Source organism: Syngnathus scovelli, chromosome 16 (assembly GCF_024217435.2).
Source record: "Syngnathus scovelli strain Florida chromosome 16, RoL_Ssco_1.2, whole genome shotgun sequence".
NCBI lineage: Eukaryota > Metazoa > Chordata > Actinopteri > Syngnathiformes > Syngnathidae > Syngnathus > Syngnathus scovelli.
Window position 1 is genome coordinate 267,776 of NC_090862.1, and position 16,600 is coordinate 284,375.

At 45.8% G+C, this 16,600-nt stretch overlaps 4 protein-coding genes across 10 annotated transcripts in view; 1 reads left to right on the top strand and 3 right to left on the bottom strand.

The window, feature by feature from the left end:
- The window catches only part of dhps (deoxyhypusine synthase), a 39,429-nt gene extending 36,413 nt beyond the window's left edge, over window positions 1–3,016 (bottom strand). For 4 of the 5 annotated variants that reach the window (XM_068653349.1, XM_068653351.1, XM_068653348.1 and 1 more), the window contains exons 1-10: window positions 2,861–3,016; window positions 2,507–2,703; window positions 2,252–2,404; window positions 2,048–2,169; window positions 1,866–1,962; window positions 1,708–1,794; window positions 1,417–1,522; window positions 1,200–1,303; window positions 1,003–1,128; window positions 697–775 (exon numbers count right to left, since the gene is read on the bottom strand). In XM_068653349.1, the coding sequence (XP_068509450.1) occupies window positions 697–775; window positions 1,003–1,128; window positions 1,200–1,303; window positions 1,417–1,522; window positions 1,708–1,794; window positions 1,866–1,962; window positions 2,048–2,169; window positions 2,252–2,404; window positions 2,507–2,701 (1,069 nt within the window). In that variant the 5' untranslated portion in view covers window positions 2,702–2,703; window positions 2,861–3,016. Of the gene's footprint in view, window positions 1–7; window positions 776–1,002; window positions 1,129–1,199; window positions 1,304–1,416; window positions 1,523–1,707; window positions 1,795–1,865; window positions 1,963–2,047; window positions 2,170–2,251; window positions 2,405–2,506; window positions 2,704–2,860 lie in introns of those variants that run through there. The other variant, XM_049744471.2, reaches the window with a different exon arrangement.
- A 97-nt stretch (window positions 3,017–3,113) lies between these two features.
- LOC125983331 (guanine nucleotide-binding protein G(I)/G(S)/G(O) subunit gamma-7-like) lies at window positions 3,114–3,938 on the top strand. The gene is made up of 2 exons (XM_049744482.2): window positions 3,114–3,565; window positions 3,636–3,938. The coding sequence occupies exons 1-2, from the start codon at window positions 3,485–3,487 to the stop codon at window positions 3,759–3,761; spliced, it is 207 nt and encodes a 68-aa protein (XP_049600439.1). The 5' UTR covers window positions 3,114–3,484; the 3' UTR covers window positions 3,762–3,938.
- Window positions 3,939–4,036: 98 nt separating this feature from the next.
- Window positions 4,037–7,060, bottom strand: fbxw9 (F-box and WD repeat domain containing 9). 2 transcript variants are annotated; one of them, XM_049744460.2, is made up of 7 exons: window positions 6,557–7,060; window positions 5,989–6,106; window positions 4,985–5,900; window positions 4,770–4,912; window positions 4,493–4,696; window positions 4,343–4,408; window positions 4,037–4,220 (listed from the first exon to the last, which is right to left on the bottom strand). In XM_049744460.2, the coding sequence occupies exons 1-7, from the start codon at window positions 6,727–6,729 to the stop codon at window positions 4,137–4,139; spliced, it is 1,704 nt and encodes a 567-aa protein (XP_049600417.1). In that variant the 5' UTR covers window positions 6,730–7,060; the 3' UTR covers window positions 4,037–4,136. The 2 variants fall into 2 exon arrangements, with proteins under 2 accessions (XP_049600417.1, XP_049600416.1); XM_049744459.2 differs by having other exon boundaries at window positions 4,764–4,912; window positions 6,557–7,058.
- Window positions 7,061–7,331: 271 nt separating this feature from the next.
- LOC125983312 (transportin-2) lies at window positions 7,332–16,497 on the bottom strand. 2 transcript variants are annotated; one of them, XM_049744450.2, is made up of 25 exons: window positions 16,198–16,497; window positions 14,958–15,057; window positions 14,709–14,784; window positions 14,434–14,583; window positions 14,139–14,245; window positions 13,933–14,066; window positions 13,782–13,863; window positions 13,574–13,696; window positions 13,259–13,377; window positions 13,099–13,159; window positions 12,810–12,987; window positions 12,348–12,500; window positions 12,049–12,274; window positions 11,667–11,838; window positions 11,514–11,600; window positions 11,333–11,440; window positions 11,089–11,247; window positions 10,888–10,975; window positions 10,709–10,807; window positions 10,516–10,611; window positions 10,360–10,435; window positions 10,131–10,230; window positions 9,983–10,057; window positions 9,580–9,716; window positions 7,332–9,486 (listed from the first exon to the last, which is right to left on the bottom strand). In XM_049744450.2, exons 2-24 carry the CDS (start codon window positions 15,054–15,056, stop codon window positions 9,609–9,611), a joined length of 2,676 nt encoding a protein of 891 aa, XP_049600407.1. In that variant the 5' UTR covers window position 15,057; window positions 16,198–16,497; the 3' UTR covers window positions 7,332–9,486; window positions 9,580–9,608. The 2 variants fall into 2 exon arrangements, with proteins under 2 accessions (XP_049600407.1, XP_049600408.1); XM_049744451.2 differs by lacking the exons at window positions 7,332–9,486; window positions 9,580–9,716; window positions 9,983–10,057; ... (7 more) ...; window positions 11,514–11,600; window positions 11,667–11,838 and adding an exon at window positions 11,879–11,912.
- Window positions 16,498–16,600: the final 103 nt, after the last annotated feature.

The following is a 16,600-nucleotide window of genomic DNA, read 5'->3' on the forward strand; positions in this document are numbered from 1 at the left end:
CAGAAGACAGCGCTCACTTCCTTTTATTTAAAAGAGAAAGCTCCAAATGATGTCATGCGCGCTTACAGATTCTTTTAAGCAGCAAAATAAATACAAATTAACAGTTTTTGAACAAATGTGCATATATATATATAAGATAGATAGATATCTTGTATATATATATGCACACACACATGCACGCAATATTATTGTATACCTTCGTCCCAATGTTAAAATTAAGAAAAATAATACTTTTCCCTACAATGATATAAAAGCAATTCCTTAATCATTTGTGTGCTTTGCAATTTCGCATTATGGTGATAGTTTACGTAATTTGGAAAAGCATCCACGCAGTTCATTGCTCAGTTGAATAATGAAATTGCAAAGTGAGATAAATAAAAGTAGTTTTGGCCCGATTCATTCCCTAGCGTCTGCTGACACCCAACTGACGGTTTCTTTGGTTCATGCTGCAACGTGCGACTGTTATTCCAGCCGTCTAAATAAGAGTAATAGAACTTGTCCTAACAAGTCAATATTGTTCGTGAAACCTAAGAAAGACCGTGCGGTCTCATTTCCACATGGCAGCACTGATTGTACAGGAATGCTGCGGTGCTTGAAAAAGTTACCCAGCATGAACCCTAAGCCCCCCCCCCCTCGGAAAAAGTGTTTCACCGTAATGAGACAAAGTGCTTCTCAGCCTTCATTCGGTTTTCTTGCCTGCAGTCAGCTTGTCGGCATGGAGAGCGAAGGTCTCGGCCACAATCAGAGGGAAGACTAAAGAGGCATCGGCATACACCTAGAAACAAATAAAGCAAACATTTTTAAAAAACAGTCTTACTGGAGCCAACAATGAGCCAATACTGCCACCTTGAGGACAAAAATAATACTCATCCCAACCGAGTGACATTTATTAGTTAGCTTGATTGGCGGTGAAGGGAATCAATCGCCTTGACAGCCGTGCTGCACGGGTCGATGGTTATTTCAAACAAACACTAACTAGCATGCTATTGTAGGAATACACACCTTGACAGGCTTGGCATCAGTTCTGATCTTGCCCCAGGACACGGCCTCATCCGGTCTGGCACCAGAGTCGGACCCGTCAAACTCCTGACCCGTGTTGACGTACACACAGTAATCTGCACCATTTCTCTGTTGATGTGAAAGAAAACGAATTAGAACGCTTATAATCATGTGTGGTAATGGTTTGCTGAGTTACCAACCATGAGGTTGGCATTGGCTATATGATGCTTGACCAGCCCGCCTCCCAGAATGATCATCCCTGTCTTTTTGGCATACACGGCCTGGCTGTTCAACCTGCGTATATCTAGAAAGGGCAAATTGTCAAATAACGCCATAAGCAAGGTTCCGGCCGGCTTTGCTTTGCTTTGCTTTGCTTTGCTTTGCTTTGCTTTGCTTTGCTTTGCTTTGCTTTCTTACCCTCCACAATATCCAGTATAAGGCCAGGGTTCTTATACGAGTGGAAGTAAAGCATGTCGCCAAGAGAGCCGTCTGTCAACGCTGGACTGAACACTGGAATGTTATTCTATAAAAGGAAAAAAATCCAATATATGACGTATGCACGCAAAGGAAATGCAAACATAATACTGGAATTCTCTTTGACTTTTTTAAATCATCGTCTAAAATCCTACAAGTCAAGTATCTGGCGGAGCCATCGTTATTGTTCTAGCTATCCTGTAAGCGTATTTGTTTTGAAGTCAGTGGACTCACCTTATACGCCCAGTAGTAAACAGAGTCGGTATGATTGATCTCCTTGCCAAGCCGGTGGATCATTTTGGAAGGAGTCCAGCGGGTACCCTAAGTTTGAAGTTGAAATGAGTAAGTCGTATAGCGCTAGCTAGTTAGGTGGCTGGCTCTATTCAACTTGCCTCTGTATTCTGCTCCAGCAACATCTGGTCCAGGATGGGTATGAGCCAGTCTTCAAACTTGCAGTAGTTATCATTGGGCACGAGAAGGTTCCCGATCCTCGAAGCACAGATGGTAGAGTGAGGGGGGGGGGGGGCTGGCTGTCTATACTGGCAGACGCAATTGACATAATTCCCTAACCAACCTGTTGATTCCTCTCAGACGAAGCTCCTTGCCAGGTAAGCTGAAGTCTCCGAGGTACGTGTTAGCCAGACACTTGATGAAGTCCTCCTCTATGCCTCCCGCTGTGGTCACAACCACATCAACCTACACAAGAGTCAACAAAACACGAGTCACTTTTAATGTTCGTCTGCAAGCCAACAGAAGCAGTTTGTGACAGCAAACGCACCATTTTGTGTTCTACCAAGTATCGGATGCTCTCCCTGACTCCGGAGCTGATGAGGTTTGAAGTGTATCCCAGGAAAATGGTGCAGCCCGGGCGGGATGCCGTATCACCGGACTCATTATCCGCTTCAACGGTGGTCTCCACGCGTTTTTCAATCTAGGGGGTAATACAGGAATATCTCAGAGATCTTCTCCAACTATTACAAACATCTCTTAGAGGTAAATGACTAATTATCCTCGTAAATGTGCCAGCTCTCACCATCTGGTTGATTTCTTGGATGGCCAAGCCCAGGCTACTAGCCTGAAAGCCTGTGGTTAGGTAGGACCTGAGCACTGCCTGGAGATCCACCCCCTGGTTAAAATCATAGCCTTTGATCTTCGGTAAATCCTCGGGGAGGTCGCTGCTGGCTTTAAGCACAGCCTCGAGAGCAACAGAAGGGGCCTTTTCCGCCATGTCTAATTGTGAAAAGTGCGAGTGAAACAGTTAGCAGCATGACAACTACAACTGGATGTTGTCTACGGTTAAGCTAACACAAGCTAACGATGAAGCGATGCCCCAAACTACGGCTATAAGAAGGATATGAATTGAAAAAGGCACAAACAATTTACAAACCTTGTAAGGGCGCTTGAAAATACCGTTCCTGTAAAGCAAAGGGCTTTCACCAATGTGTAACTATTACGCTTTTGTTGCAAATGTAACATTTAAAAAACACCGCATGAACATATACGGGAGCAATGACGCCACTACGGTATGCGGAGAAGGACAAATATAGTCGCTTCTTCCTTGAAAATTGTGTTTGTCAAACAGTCATGTAGCTCTTTAGCGCCCTCAAGCGTATGTGTTGGTACTCAACTCCCTGAACCAGTGCATTGTATGGATCTCCTTATACGATTTTTATTGAAAGACTAAAATTCTATTAGTAATTGTAAGATGGACAGCGATTGACATCATTCACATTGTTGGAGTATACCTTGAAAAACTGTATTTTATTAAAGGCATATCAATGTTTAATCTTAAAAAAAAAAAAAGTGATCTTTGTGACCTTTGCAGGCTGCCCTTTCAAGTAACGTTCAAAGGGCCTCTCAACCCCCACCCAACAGGGAATCACATTGTAGTGCAGGTCCAAAAGATGCGCTTTTCAGGCTACAGTCCTCTCAAGCAGTACACTTGGCTGTGTTTGCATCTCTTTTTCTTCTGCAGGACATCACATCTGTTCAGCAAGACGTCCTGAGCAAAATGAGTTGCAGTAACAGTCTCGCTCAGGTGCAAAAAGTGGTGGAGCAGCTTCGGCTGGAGGCAAGCATGGAGAGGATTAAGGTACGTCTGCTTGTTTTTGGAAGATACAAGTTGCCATTTAAGCATCAGCGTCTGTCTACCTGCGTCCTAGATCTCCCTCACAGCAGGAGATCTGGTCCAGTATTGCCAGGAGCACAAGCGCAGCGATCCTCTCCTCACCGGCATGGCTGCCTCTTCCAACCCGTTCAAAGATAAGAAGTCCTGCGTGCTGCTTTGAGACTCTTAATTTGAGATGACGCACTCAGCGGGAGATTGGGCCGTCATTTGACATTGACTTCAAAATCTGTAGCGTGCTTGCGTAGCCTGATCCGCATCATTTCATTTGAATGCTCTGTAAGTGAAACCCTTTTCTGAAAATAGTATTGTATTGTAATAGTGTCACAGAGAAAAAAAAAAAAAAAAAAAACATACATCTTGAATACTGTGTAAAATGATTTGTTGTTCATTTCATAAGTTGAAACTCATCATGTAGCTTCACTACACACGCGGTGACACACTTTATGATTTTATTGACATCAATTTTTATTTGAGCTTGTCGCTACCAAAGAGGTTTTTTAAATGCTGAGCACATCTTATGTTCCCAATTTATTGGTCAAAGGTCATTCTTTTTGGGCCTCCAGATGTCCACACACATATCCCTTGAGGCGACAGCCAGGACTCCAGCCTCCACGCTCAGCTGGCGGAAGGGAAAAAACAGGCAAAATATCATACGGATGGTCACATTCACCAAATGGCAGCAGAGTGGATCGTGTTGAACGTCGACGCCATAGAAGTAGCCAAGTCGTGCATTTAACTCACCCCACAGACTCCTTCTTGGTGGCGCAAGGTGCATATTGTCTTTGGGGGCCCGCAGGGGATGTGCACCTGCGGCCAGGTGGCAAAAGTGACATGAACAACAATCATCCATCCATCCATCCATCCATCCATTCAAGGTTTGCGACACATTACCTTGACAGTAAAATCAGAGGAGCAAGTGTAGAGGCTTCCAGGGGACTTGTGAATGCCAGTGACCTTAGCCGTGTGGCCCACATCGAAGTGTGCCAGGTGCTTCCAGACCCCCTGCTGCATGGAAAAACAGTGGAGCATGCCCCCGATGTCGCCTCCCCAAATCTCGCCGTCACTGTAGCTCATCGAATACAGGTACGAGCGCAGCTGAAAATACAAAAAGGCAGACCAGTGGAGTTGCTTTGTGTCACAGGAGCACCGTTTCCACACTTACCCGAACTTTATACACGCTTTTGTCCGCCCTGCGATCGTGCACGACCAAAGAGCGATCTCGACTGGCCGAAATGATGTACTTGTCGTCGGCCGCCAGACAAAAGACGGCGTAGCTGTGGTGTCGCAGGGTCCTCACCAAGGGAACGCCGGCTCGGAGTCAAATAAAAGAGACCGTCTTGTTGAATTTGGACGGACGGAATGGAGCCAAGGCGTCGGTCTCACCTCTCGGGTCATACATTTGTATCTTCTCATTCAATGTTCCGGCCAGCAAGACATCTGGCAGATAGGACAGGCAGGTGACGGCAGCTTGGGTCCTGATCACTCCCCTCTCCGCCCCACCGGCCCGGAGGTCCCACAACTTGACGGTGCTGTCGAAGCCCCCCGAAGCCAGAAGGGGTCCCTGAGATGCCAAACTCCACACCCAGCCCTGATGGGTGTTGAAGTGGCCCTGGCCTCTCAACGTGTGCATCAACATATGACTGGAGTCCGCCTGCAGATTCCAAAGTTTAACATCCCGATCTCTGGAGCCCGTGGCGCAAACGGACCCCTGGCCCCCTATTAAGAGGACTGAGTCCACTTGCGCGATGTGGCCCGAAAGGAGGGTGACGCATTCCAAAGCTGGCGGCGGACTCGCACTTCTGGGGGGTTGCCGCTCTTTTTCCACAAGTCCCGCATTGCCCCGAAAGCCCGGCTGAAGCAAATCTTGTCCGTGATCAGGATGGTCAAATAAAAAGCGAGCCCCATCTTCCTCTATCATCGGTTGTGGATTATCGTCCAATCTTCCCTCCGGCACTTCCCTCAGTTGGGCCTCATGCGCAACAGGCGGCAGTTGAGCGCCCATTTCTTCAAGAAACGCCCCTTCGTCATCATCATAAGCCGCCATCCGCTCGAGCTCCATAAGAGCCGCTCCATCCGGTTGGCCATTTTGCAAGTCGGCATCAGCTCGAGGCTCCTTGGTCACGACCTGCGCTACTTTGGTCCAGCGGGTGATCAGTGTCTCCATTTCCAAGCAAGCAAAAGGCCAATCCAAATCTTCCCTTGGCCTCAGTGGAAAGCTAGCTTCTGTCCCGATGAGTCTGCGTGCCCGCAGCTGCCAGGTAGTTTTGTCCTTCCCGACATTGCTCAAAGCATCACATACCTGCAAAGATGAGATTTTTGCTCGGATACACCGTCAAATCTTTTGGTTGCTTCAGTGTCAAAAAGTAGATGGAGGGATGGACACTCACCTTTGGCAGCACAGAGATGACACAGTGAGCAGGGAGGTGTGAGGCAATGTGGGTTACCATTTCCCATGGCAAAGACAACAAGCCGCTGACCTCTGGGCACGCAGCGGCATTAGGAGGACTGGAGGGAATTGATTCCAAAAATCATTTGTTATTTACTACAAATCTTGTATCTTTCTTCATAGATCTGTGCCAGTGTGAGAACGATTCCATCAGCCTGGCTGAACTAAATGGAAGAATGCAACTTCACTTACATTTAGCGCATAAACCTGTGTTGCCAGCTAACCTAAAAAAGTCCACAGTAGGTTATATTCCGAAGTAAGATGAAGTGAAATCGTTTCACTTTACACAAACATTATTTGATTGTGTCATCTTGCTTTTAGTGCTTGTGTGTGTGTGTGTGTGTAGAGTGTCAAGAGTCTTGGGTTCAATACAGTTGTTTTTTATTGATTTGTTTATTTCGGCATGGACATAATCAACACTTGACATGACTTGAAAAGGGAAGCGGTTGAAGCAATTTGGTTGCATTGGGTCATTTTGACATCATTCTAATCGGTAGTTGCAGTCTTACCTTTGCAGCTCTGCACTTGCGGCTTCACTATTAACAAAGTCGTGAGATTGTCCACTTTGTTCTCCATCCTTAGCGGTTGCAGCCCCTTTGTTTATCCTAGCGTCATCCATAGCCGAAGCAGCATTATACATGCCCATCAAAGCTACACTCATCACTTCTTTTGCTGATTGCATAGTTCCCAGGTCGGCAATGCTATCTTACACACAATAGCAACACAAATCACCGAAGCACAAATCCAAAGAGGCAATTCTTAGTTGAAATATTGAAAACACCTCCCATTAGATCTCATTTTATGGGAACGTCAAATAGAATCAAACAGTCAACATTCAAAACGATGTCATCACGCCTTTAACCGATGCTAACTTCTTACACGACACAAAAGCGAAAATCATCTGATTGACATGTAAAAAGAACGTAGTAGTGTACCAATCAGCTGTTTAGTAAATGCGGGCGAACTACAACTTGGCGGCGCCACTTCCGGGTGCAGCACTACGTCATCAACGTGCGCAATGAAAAAATGCTTACGCGCACTTCGATTTCGGCCATTGTACTACACCGTAGTACACTTTTGGCAGCACAGAAAAATAAGGTACGAAGTATACAACTACAGTATACTTCGTACCTTATTTTGCCATCAAGCTCCACTGGCCAGGTTTTTCTCTTTAGTGTTTAAAAGTATTTGACTATAGACAGTAGAGGAGTAACTTTCTCCAGGGAGAGAAAAAACCCCAATACATTTCATTTCAATTCTATGCACAAAATAATTGAGACCGTGTTAATAGAAAACTTTTATTTTCCCCCTTTGACAAAATTAAAAAGGAGTACATCAGCAGACATCCCACCTGCACCACAGTTAAACAAAAAGGGAGGTGAAAGTCGCCAGCCTTGATATCATATTTAAACAAAGTTATGAATCAGATGTCTTCCCTAAGGTATGCGCCCAGCCCAGACTCTGTCTGTCAAGCACAACATCAAATTTGATGCAATTAAATGGTCCACTATAAAATATTTCTTTAAATGAAAAGAATAAAAAGAAAAAAAACTTTTGAAGTCCAAAAAAACATTTGTGCACAGACCGCACAAAAAACAAAATAAATTAAAATACCACAAGCACAAAAAAAATCTTCACGTATTACAATATGCAAGAAACTCCTGCCTTAATTCTTGCCTAGAAAATGAACAAGCATTGTCATTAGTGAGCATATTGTATTTCAGCAGCTTTGAATGAGCCAATGCGATTGTGCTACAAAAAGGTCATGCCGAAAACATTGAAGTCATAAACTAAATGAATAAAGCTAGCTAATACTCAGGGACACAATGTGATAGTTACATTTTCCTTAACTGGCAGGCAAATGTTGAATGGCAGTGGCCACACAAGTTTTTTTTCCCCCTTCCCTGACCGACTATGCCCGGCACATAACCTTAGGGTAGGGCTGGTGCAAAATAACATGGAAGCAAAACACCCCACAGGCTAAAAGCCATACACATTCTTCCTATACAATCGTCCACTAGGGACAACGGCTAGAAGACAAAGCTGGAGAAAGATGGCCCGAGCCAGCTATCCAGTGTTGGTCGGGTTGAACGATTAAGATCAGTGTATTTCCAGCCAGAACGTACGTACGTACGTACGCACGCACACAGTGTCAACAGGCTATTGGAATAACATGTCAGCTGTCAATTACCAGCTGAAGCAAGAGCTGGAACATGACCCCATTTAGTTGAGCATCATATTGCCATCAGCAAAGAGTCCCTCGTAAAAGGAAGGGCTGCATTAGAAAGGAAAATTGGAACGCATGCAAGGTTCATGACATCTTTGTAATGACCAAAAAATGGATTGAAGGGGGAAGGAAGTCTTTTTTACACAAAGCTGCACTGGGATGAAAAATACTGAAGTAGTCCCTCCTCTTCAATTTTAGAAGCTAAATTATTATGACTATGTTAACAGGCCTCAAGTATAGCCTTTTTTTTTTTAATTTATTTTTAAATCATTGCTCAAAATGGACTAACAATCCCGACAGGTTTATAATCTCCCTCAAGAAATTCTAGAATTCTTACAAAAGGAAAAAAAAAAAAAAGTGCATTCATATCAGTAAGAACCTACATATTCTCGACGGCTTATCGCTTTCATTATGTCCATTTTGAAAGTTGACGTTTTGACAGAAGCAGCAGCAGAATCCTTAACCTGCCTACAGTATTTCAGCTCTTTAAATAATTCATGGTAGCCCATTTGAACATTAAGGATGACAAATGCGGGAGAAAGAAAACAAGCATCTTCATTGCTATACATCAGGGGCCTCGTTATTCTGACGACACAAGTCTTTCATTCAACGTGCAATCGGATCATACATGTACAGATGACGAGAGGAAAAGGCCCTGCACACCAAAGGGTTTCTTTTCTGCATGATGGCCTGTAAAAAGGTGCAACTATTGATGCACAAGAAAAGCGTGTTTTCTTTAGCCTCTGGCTAAGCCCAGAGGTGGCGCCCCCACACACATGAACGCACTGTGCATTCATTAGGATCGATTGGGACGACGGCACCCTATGCTGATTTGAATGTACCGAGAAGACGAGCCCCGCCCCTCAACGCTATTGTGACTGAATCAAATGGAGGCGAGGGGGCCTCCCCTTTTACCACCAACTAACTTGAATCCCTGTGGTGCTATCGGCGAATGTCACTTTTGAGCGTGTTGGATTTAGCGAGGCGTGAAATCCAAGAGGTATACGTACATCCCTAAATTTACCCTCCCTCCTCCCGCCCGCCCGCCCGCCCGCCCGTCCCTCCCACCCTCCCTCACAGAGACACAGGGAAAGGTGGGGAGGGGACCCTCTGCCACGTGAAGGCCCGTCACGTCCCTCCACATCGTCCCTCCCTGCTACGCTGGGTAGTCAGTGCAATGATTCCCCTGGTAACCCCTCCCCCCATGTTCACCTAAAGGAGACACCAAAAAAAAGAAAAAAAAAAAAAAAAAGTCAAACACGGAGACTAAATGCTTTTCGTTGCTTTTTCAATGAGCAAACGTACCGAACGGGTCAGCATCCAGTGTGGACTTGTTAGACGCCGTAGCATGCCGACAGACGCTCCTTCAACAATGGAGGGAACTGCTCTGAAAACTGCTGCCAGTTATCTTGACCCACCTGGTCTTTGAAGCCGTGCAGGATCTAGCGAAGGGAGGAAGGAAGGAGGTCTATGCTCAGTAAAGTTAGACCCACACAAATTTGAACTTCAGGTCCATGAATAGCTCAAATGTTGAGAATTCCTAGGGAAAAAAAACGTTTCTGGGGCAGCTCTTCCGCACTTCTCAGATTAAAAAGGTCATCCGCAGAGTGTGTCAGATTTCGAATGTCTTAGAAGTGATCATCACAGTGTGACGAGCCCACCCGAGACGCATCAAATCGTTTCAATTCAAACAATTGACGTCACTAACCTTATAAAACATGTCCCTCAGGTCATCCTTTGGGTTGACCCAGGAGGCCACAGCATCACAAAAGAAGATGAAGTCCTGAACACAAAGAGCTTGCTTTTATTATCAAGGGGTCACAAGATGAATCTGCTCGGTGATCACGTCAGCTCACCTGCACAACACCGGCCGGGTTGACGCCAATCATCACGCAGATCCCACGGAAGGCTGAATCTTTCTCTTCGTTATCCCTGATATTCCTCAGCGATGTGCACCTGGCAAGACAAAAATCAAAATTCACATGAATTCTTCAAAGTTATGCTCAACCAACATTGTGGTGCAGAATGCTAAGTTAACATGTGGTCGAGGATTTTGAAGAAGAAAAAAAAAAGACCATGACTCACCATGGCCTAATGAAATGTTGAAGCTGCGGCGCCACTTCCTGAGGACAGACATAACCCAGTCTGCCTATTGTAATGGCTGCACATGAAGGACAAAAGTATTCAGAATATCATTGCTTACATGGAAAAAGAGAAATACTTCACAATTCACGTGCATACCCGTGTTTTCCAGCAGGGTCTTTGGCGTGTTGGGTCGATTGATGATCTCCACTAGGTGGGGCAAAACCACTCCAACGTAAAGCTGCATTTCTGCACCTAGAGAGAGGAAAAGGACAAAAACACATGAGCAACCTTCTCTATTATATGGCATGGCATGGCAAACATGGCGCCTGCCATCAACTTCTCCACTCACCCATTTGCATGGCAATTTCCCCAATGGCCCAGGTGGCGTTGTTACACACCGAAATAAACTCTGGGTTCAGATTGAGGCCGAGGATGGGCATAAACTCAGCTGGAAACAACCAACACACCCAAAAAAATGTTTACAATAAACAAAGTGTGATGGTGTCATGCGTTTTGAAAAAGACTCACCAATGCAAGGTTTCACATGCATGAAGCAGACCTTTGTCAAATCTCCCAAGAGAGCAAAGGAGCTTTGCCTCACTTCTGGCATTGTATCCTGCGACACAAATGTCTCATTAGCGCTCGAGGCTGAGTGTTTGTCCAATCTGAGCATCAACATCCAAGGCAAAAATAAATAAAAAATAATAAAACACGCTCGCCCATCTGCACCTGCATGCACTGGAAAAGCAGCGTCATGATATTAGACCGGGCTACGAGTTGCTCCACATGACTTCCCAGACCTTCAGCCAGGCCACTGAGCAGATCCAGGGCCACGATCATGAAATCCTTATCAGGGGCCTCATACTGGTCTGGGTGCTGGTTGTACATCTGCAAAGGTCGCACCTCGGTATAAATGTCTGGGCTAAACAAGGAGAGAGAGAGAGAGAGAGAGAGAAAAAAATGGCCTCCTCACCATAGCCTGAGCTAAAGTCTTCTGGACAAGGGTGACGCAACGCTGGTAAACAGGTTCGCAGTACGGCAGGAAGCCACTCTGAAGTGCCGTGGCGACTGAAGACAAACACTGGCAGAAAAAGGACAGGTTGCCGTGTCACATTTTCAAATCCAAACCTTGTATTGGATTTGGGAGGATTTACCTCCAAAAGAGGAAAAAGATCCTTGTCCTCATCCTTGAGCTCATTCCACTTTGCGATGAGAGGGGGCATCAGCTTTTGAATATACTCCTGAAAGAAAAAAAAATGCTGAAACACCTTAACGAAAGAACGTGCGGAAAATCGTTCAGTACTTACGGGCTGATTAAGGTGGTGGCCCACCGAGTCTGCAAGTGTTCCGATGGCATCGTAGAGGATGAGGAGATTCTTGTGCTGGTACTTTCCAAATGCAAAGACCAGCGTGTCCAAGATGAAGCTTAAATATGGGACAAGCTCTGTGCATGCCTCCTCTTCTAAGGTGGCAAACGCGCTATGGTGAAAACAAAGATGGAGGACAACAACAACAACAACATGACTAATCTAATCTATGGCACAGAAATGACTCTACCAGTCAACGAATGATTTGATAAAAAATGATGTGGATCAGAACAAAATATGGGAACAAAATGTATCACTGTTATTCAATGAGCTGGGTGGGTCATCATTTCCACGTTGAGGAAGCCACGCGGGAGATGCTCACCTGCAGGCGGCTTCTTGGACCCTCTTGTTGGAGTCCAGGATGCACTTAAGAAGCTCCGTCATGAGGGGCTTGAGGTAGGAGTCGGGGGGCTGGGAGACCACCCAATGCGCGTAACGACTGAGGGTCCAGCAGGCGATGGAGCGCACCAGGGCCTTCTTGTCACTCAGACACTGGATAAGGTGCGGGATGAGCTCGGGCAGGTAAGGTACCATGCCTTGCATGCAGCCTGGGGAAGCACAAAGACAATTATTTCCCCGCCGGCCCAGTCCATTTTGCTTTCACGGACGGACGGACCTTACCTTCGGCGATGGCGCCCAGTACGAGGATGCCGGATTCCTTGACGACCCAGTCGGGATGGAAGAGCAAACCCTTGAGGAGCGGCAGCAGGTGGGGCAGTAGCTCATCTCGAAACACGTTGGCAAGCACGTCCAACGCTGCCGCCGAACACTTTCCTGCGCATCCAAATCAAATCCTGTCATCATTCTACCGAGAACATTTGGAAGCAGCCTTCAAAGAACATTTCATTTAGCAGGCTAAGAGGGTACAAAACGTGCGATAGCTTTAGCGCTAGCCATTGTAACGTCCCAATGGATGCAGGTCTGGAAAATCTGGATCAGAACATTTAGGAACAAAATGTTTCATTTTTTTTTTTTTAATCAATGAGCTGGGTTTTTCATCACTTCCAGATACGGAGACCTTATTTCCAAAGTCTACAACTCCTGGTCGATACGTTTGGTTTTTTTGGCCGCATTTCTACTCACGCAGATTCCAGTCAGACAGCGTGTCGTCGTCATCATCGTCGTCGTCGTCGTCTTCGATGTCCTCGCTGTCGCCTCCCTCTAAGCCTTCGTGCTGCAAGGTGACCGTCCGCGACTTGTGGAAACGTGGCTTGATGTCCTGATCGCTGTCTGGTACGGCCTCGTCTTCCTCCACGTCTCCCTGGTCAAAACATAGAGCCACTTGAGACCCATTCAATTCTATCAGCTGCTTAAACGAGACTAGATTTAGTTTACCAAACACTGCCCGGTAGGGACCAGGAAAACAACTCACCTTCAACAGTATGATATCTATCTCGGAATACTTCATCCCATTCACCAAGATCGGCGTGAGTCTACATGAAGATGTGGGGGAGGAAAAAGTCATCTCACAAACCGATCAATCCGGTGAGTGTTTTTAAGACAACTAACTGCAAGAAATGTTTGTCACTCACTGCACCAGGTGTCCTGCCAGCATCTCCTTGCAGATGGGCTGCTCCGCAAGAGTCAACCAAAACTCGCAGGCTTCCAGAGCGACGTTCTCATCTGGGTCTTGTGTGCGCTGCAGCATGTACTGCAAGAGAAGAGAGAAAACACGTCGGCAACTACGGCAGCACAGCTCAAACAGGGTTCTGGCATTGAGCTGCAGCAAATCTGGATCAGAAGTTTAGGAACTTAAGGTATCATTGGGAATCAATGAGCTGGGTTTGTCATCATGTCCAGAAGCGCTACAAATGAGATTGAAAAGATTCAGAGTTGAATGAGCTTACCTGGATGATGCTGTGCATGTGGGGGATGAGCCGATCGATGCGGACCTCCAGAAGCATGACCAGAGCTCGGCAAACGTTCTTTCTGACTTCGGAGTCCTCGTCTGCTGCCAGCGCAAAGAGGCTCTAATCAAGTGGGAAAACAAACATCTGTCAATGAAAAAAAGAAGAAGAATGCAGCTCTGATTGATTTTGCCATCCAAACACCAACCTCGATGAAGGTGTCAATGTTGTTCATGAGGGCCTGTGCTCGGCCAATGATGAACTGGTTGACACAAGCTATGGCGTGGGACCTGCACACACCGCAACATTCATTTGAATGCAATTTCTACGGGAAGATAAAGCAGCTTTCCGCCTTGTACCTAATTTTGGGGTTGCAGTGCTTGAAGAACTGAAGGAATTTGGGTATCATGATGTTGAGCGGTCTGTTCAAAGCGTCGCTGTCCAGCAGCTCCGACGAGTCCTCGCAGATCTTCTGCAGTGCTCCGAACGAGCCCTGAGACACGGACGCAAAGACATTGAGGCCGCCGATCGAATTTTCATCATCTTTTCTGAGAATGCCACGCACCTCGCATGTATTGTAGTCCTCCGAGTTGAGCAGGTTGCAGAGCTGGGGCAAGAGCTCAGGCCACGACTGCAGCTCTCCCTTGGAGGAAATTGTTGTAATCAAGATGCCTAGAAGACAAAGCGCGGGCAGGAGTTTAGTCCCGGGTGGAAGCACCAGAGTGTTCGCGGAGGGCTGCCGGCATCTCTGGATCAGACAGTATGAGTAGAAAAACCTTCACAGGCAGTCAGGTTGACGATATGCATCACCTCCAAAGGCGGCAAAGGGCGCGATGACACGAGATGAGATGGACACTCACCGATGGTGGCGCGGATGAGGGGCGAGGGGTCGCCAATGTTGTTGACGCATTCCCGCTTGATGAAGTCGGCAACAGTTGGCGGGAAGTTCTGGTAATGGGCCTTAACATTGTTCTTCAGAATCAGACCGCTGAGAGAGCGTGTCGGCTCGTCTGTTAAGAAGCAAGGGTTCCAGATACGCGACACACTTTGAACGTACGTATATGTATAAAAAAATGGTGCAAGATTAACTGGAGTTTTGATTTAAAAAAATAAAGATCGCTTTTTACTGGCTTACCTTCACTTTTGAGTCTTGTAAGGACAAAGATGAGATAGTTGTTGAAATCAGGGAACTGGTTCAGTTGTTCAAGTTTCTAGATTAGCGGTTAAGGAGCAAATATTTGATTATTTTAACTTTTATTTGATCATTTAAAGATCCATATTGAGCAACAGCAATTCTTCATGGAACTCCTACTATTTTCCAACATTCAGAGACAAAATGCGCGTGGAACCAATGTTTTGTTTTCATGTGACAAAGACAGGATACTTCTTGGACGGCTCTTTGCGTTGCTGTGTCGGGTGATTGCGAGTCCTTAAGCAGCTGGAGGACCTGCTGGAGTCCCTGCTCATCTGGCTGCCACTCCATCCTGTGCACATTCATTTGCTCGAATGAACTTCTCGTAATAGCACATAGCGAAGAGGGTGGGGGTCGTGAAGACGTACGTAGTCTTGAGATCAGACAGTAGGAGTACAAAGACCATCAGTGAGAGTCAGTTGTATGTCATGCATCATTTCCCGAGAAAATGTGTGTTGAAAACAGCGATGGGAAATCTGTACTTTATTTCTTAAGCACGAGTTGAATCGGGACTTCTATCTTTATTTGAAACACATTTCTCTACTTGTACTCGAGCGCTTTGGCCATTCCTGGCTAAATTACCGGCTCTAAATCAACTTTGGGAAGAGGCTAGAGGCCCAAAACGAGTGTATTCAATAAACAAGACGAGCGGTTAAAATCTACAAGCAGGTTTAATCCTTCAAGTTAATCCAATCCCAACCCCCACGCCACCCGCTCAATCATTTCAATGCATTTCATCTACGAATGCGTTTACGTATAAACACATTGAGATCCAAACACTTCGAGTGTAATACGAGATGATGTGGGAAGTGAAAGCCTTGCTTGACGGTCCCGCGTTCTACGCTTTGGCTGACAAAACGTGACAAAAGCTAAAAGTCAGCTAACTTAGCTACGTAGCAGGGCCGTCGTGTCCAATTTGGACTTTTAGTGAAAATGAATGGTCACAGATGTGGAACGGCTACAGCAAATCAACTCACACGAAAACAACAATAAACTATGATGTCGATCGTGTGTTCTGCTTCACATTCCATAAAGAGAAAAGAGTCCGCGAACGAAATCGCCCTTCCAGCTCGGGCCTGGTCGAATGGAAAGTTTCAAGGCATCGTGCTCACATGTGACGGCCACGAATAAAACAGGATCACAACACTAACCCGAACAAAGACGCCCAACACAATTACTGTTACCATGTAAACAACTCGAATAGGTTTATTAACCGCGGTTAAGGCGCTGATGTCAGCTAATATTAGTTGCAAACTTGTTGAACACGTTGCGCAAGGTGGTGCTAATGCTAAAGCTAGCACACGAGCTAATGCGTTACAAAGAGAATTGAAAAAAACTTCAGCCAACATAAATGCGCTCCTTACTACCGAGATAACAAAGCTATCGCAACACTTTATGTGTTTCAATCAAAATCTTACGGTACCATACGTACAATATTGACTTTTCGTTGATTTCTTAATGCAGGGCCGCTCTTCGACCGTCCCTCGTAGCGGTTCTTGTTCAAATGAGCACGTTGACTGAAAGTGACTCCTGACGGCTTCCGTTAGGGCAATTTCAAGCGCAGTGATAATTCGAACAGCAACAACGACACCACCAAATAAGGACCCTGTTATTAATGAAATTCTTTCTATCCGTAATGTGTTCTAAAATATCCACTTATTTTAAAAAGGCATCACAGAGTTGTACTAAATTGATTTCATAACAATCTCAAAATTCTGTTCAGTTAACAAAACGCCTACACATGTCAACTAACTCTAATCGTTGAATTTATTCCTCCCTCCCAAGGAATTAGAGTGACGGTATCTTATTGAAAACATTTTCCCTCGGCGTTAAGA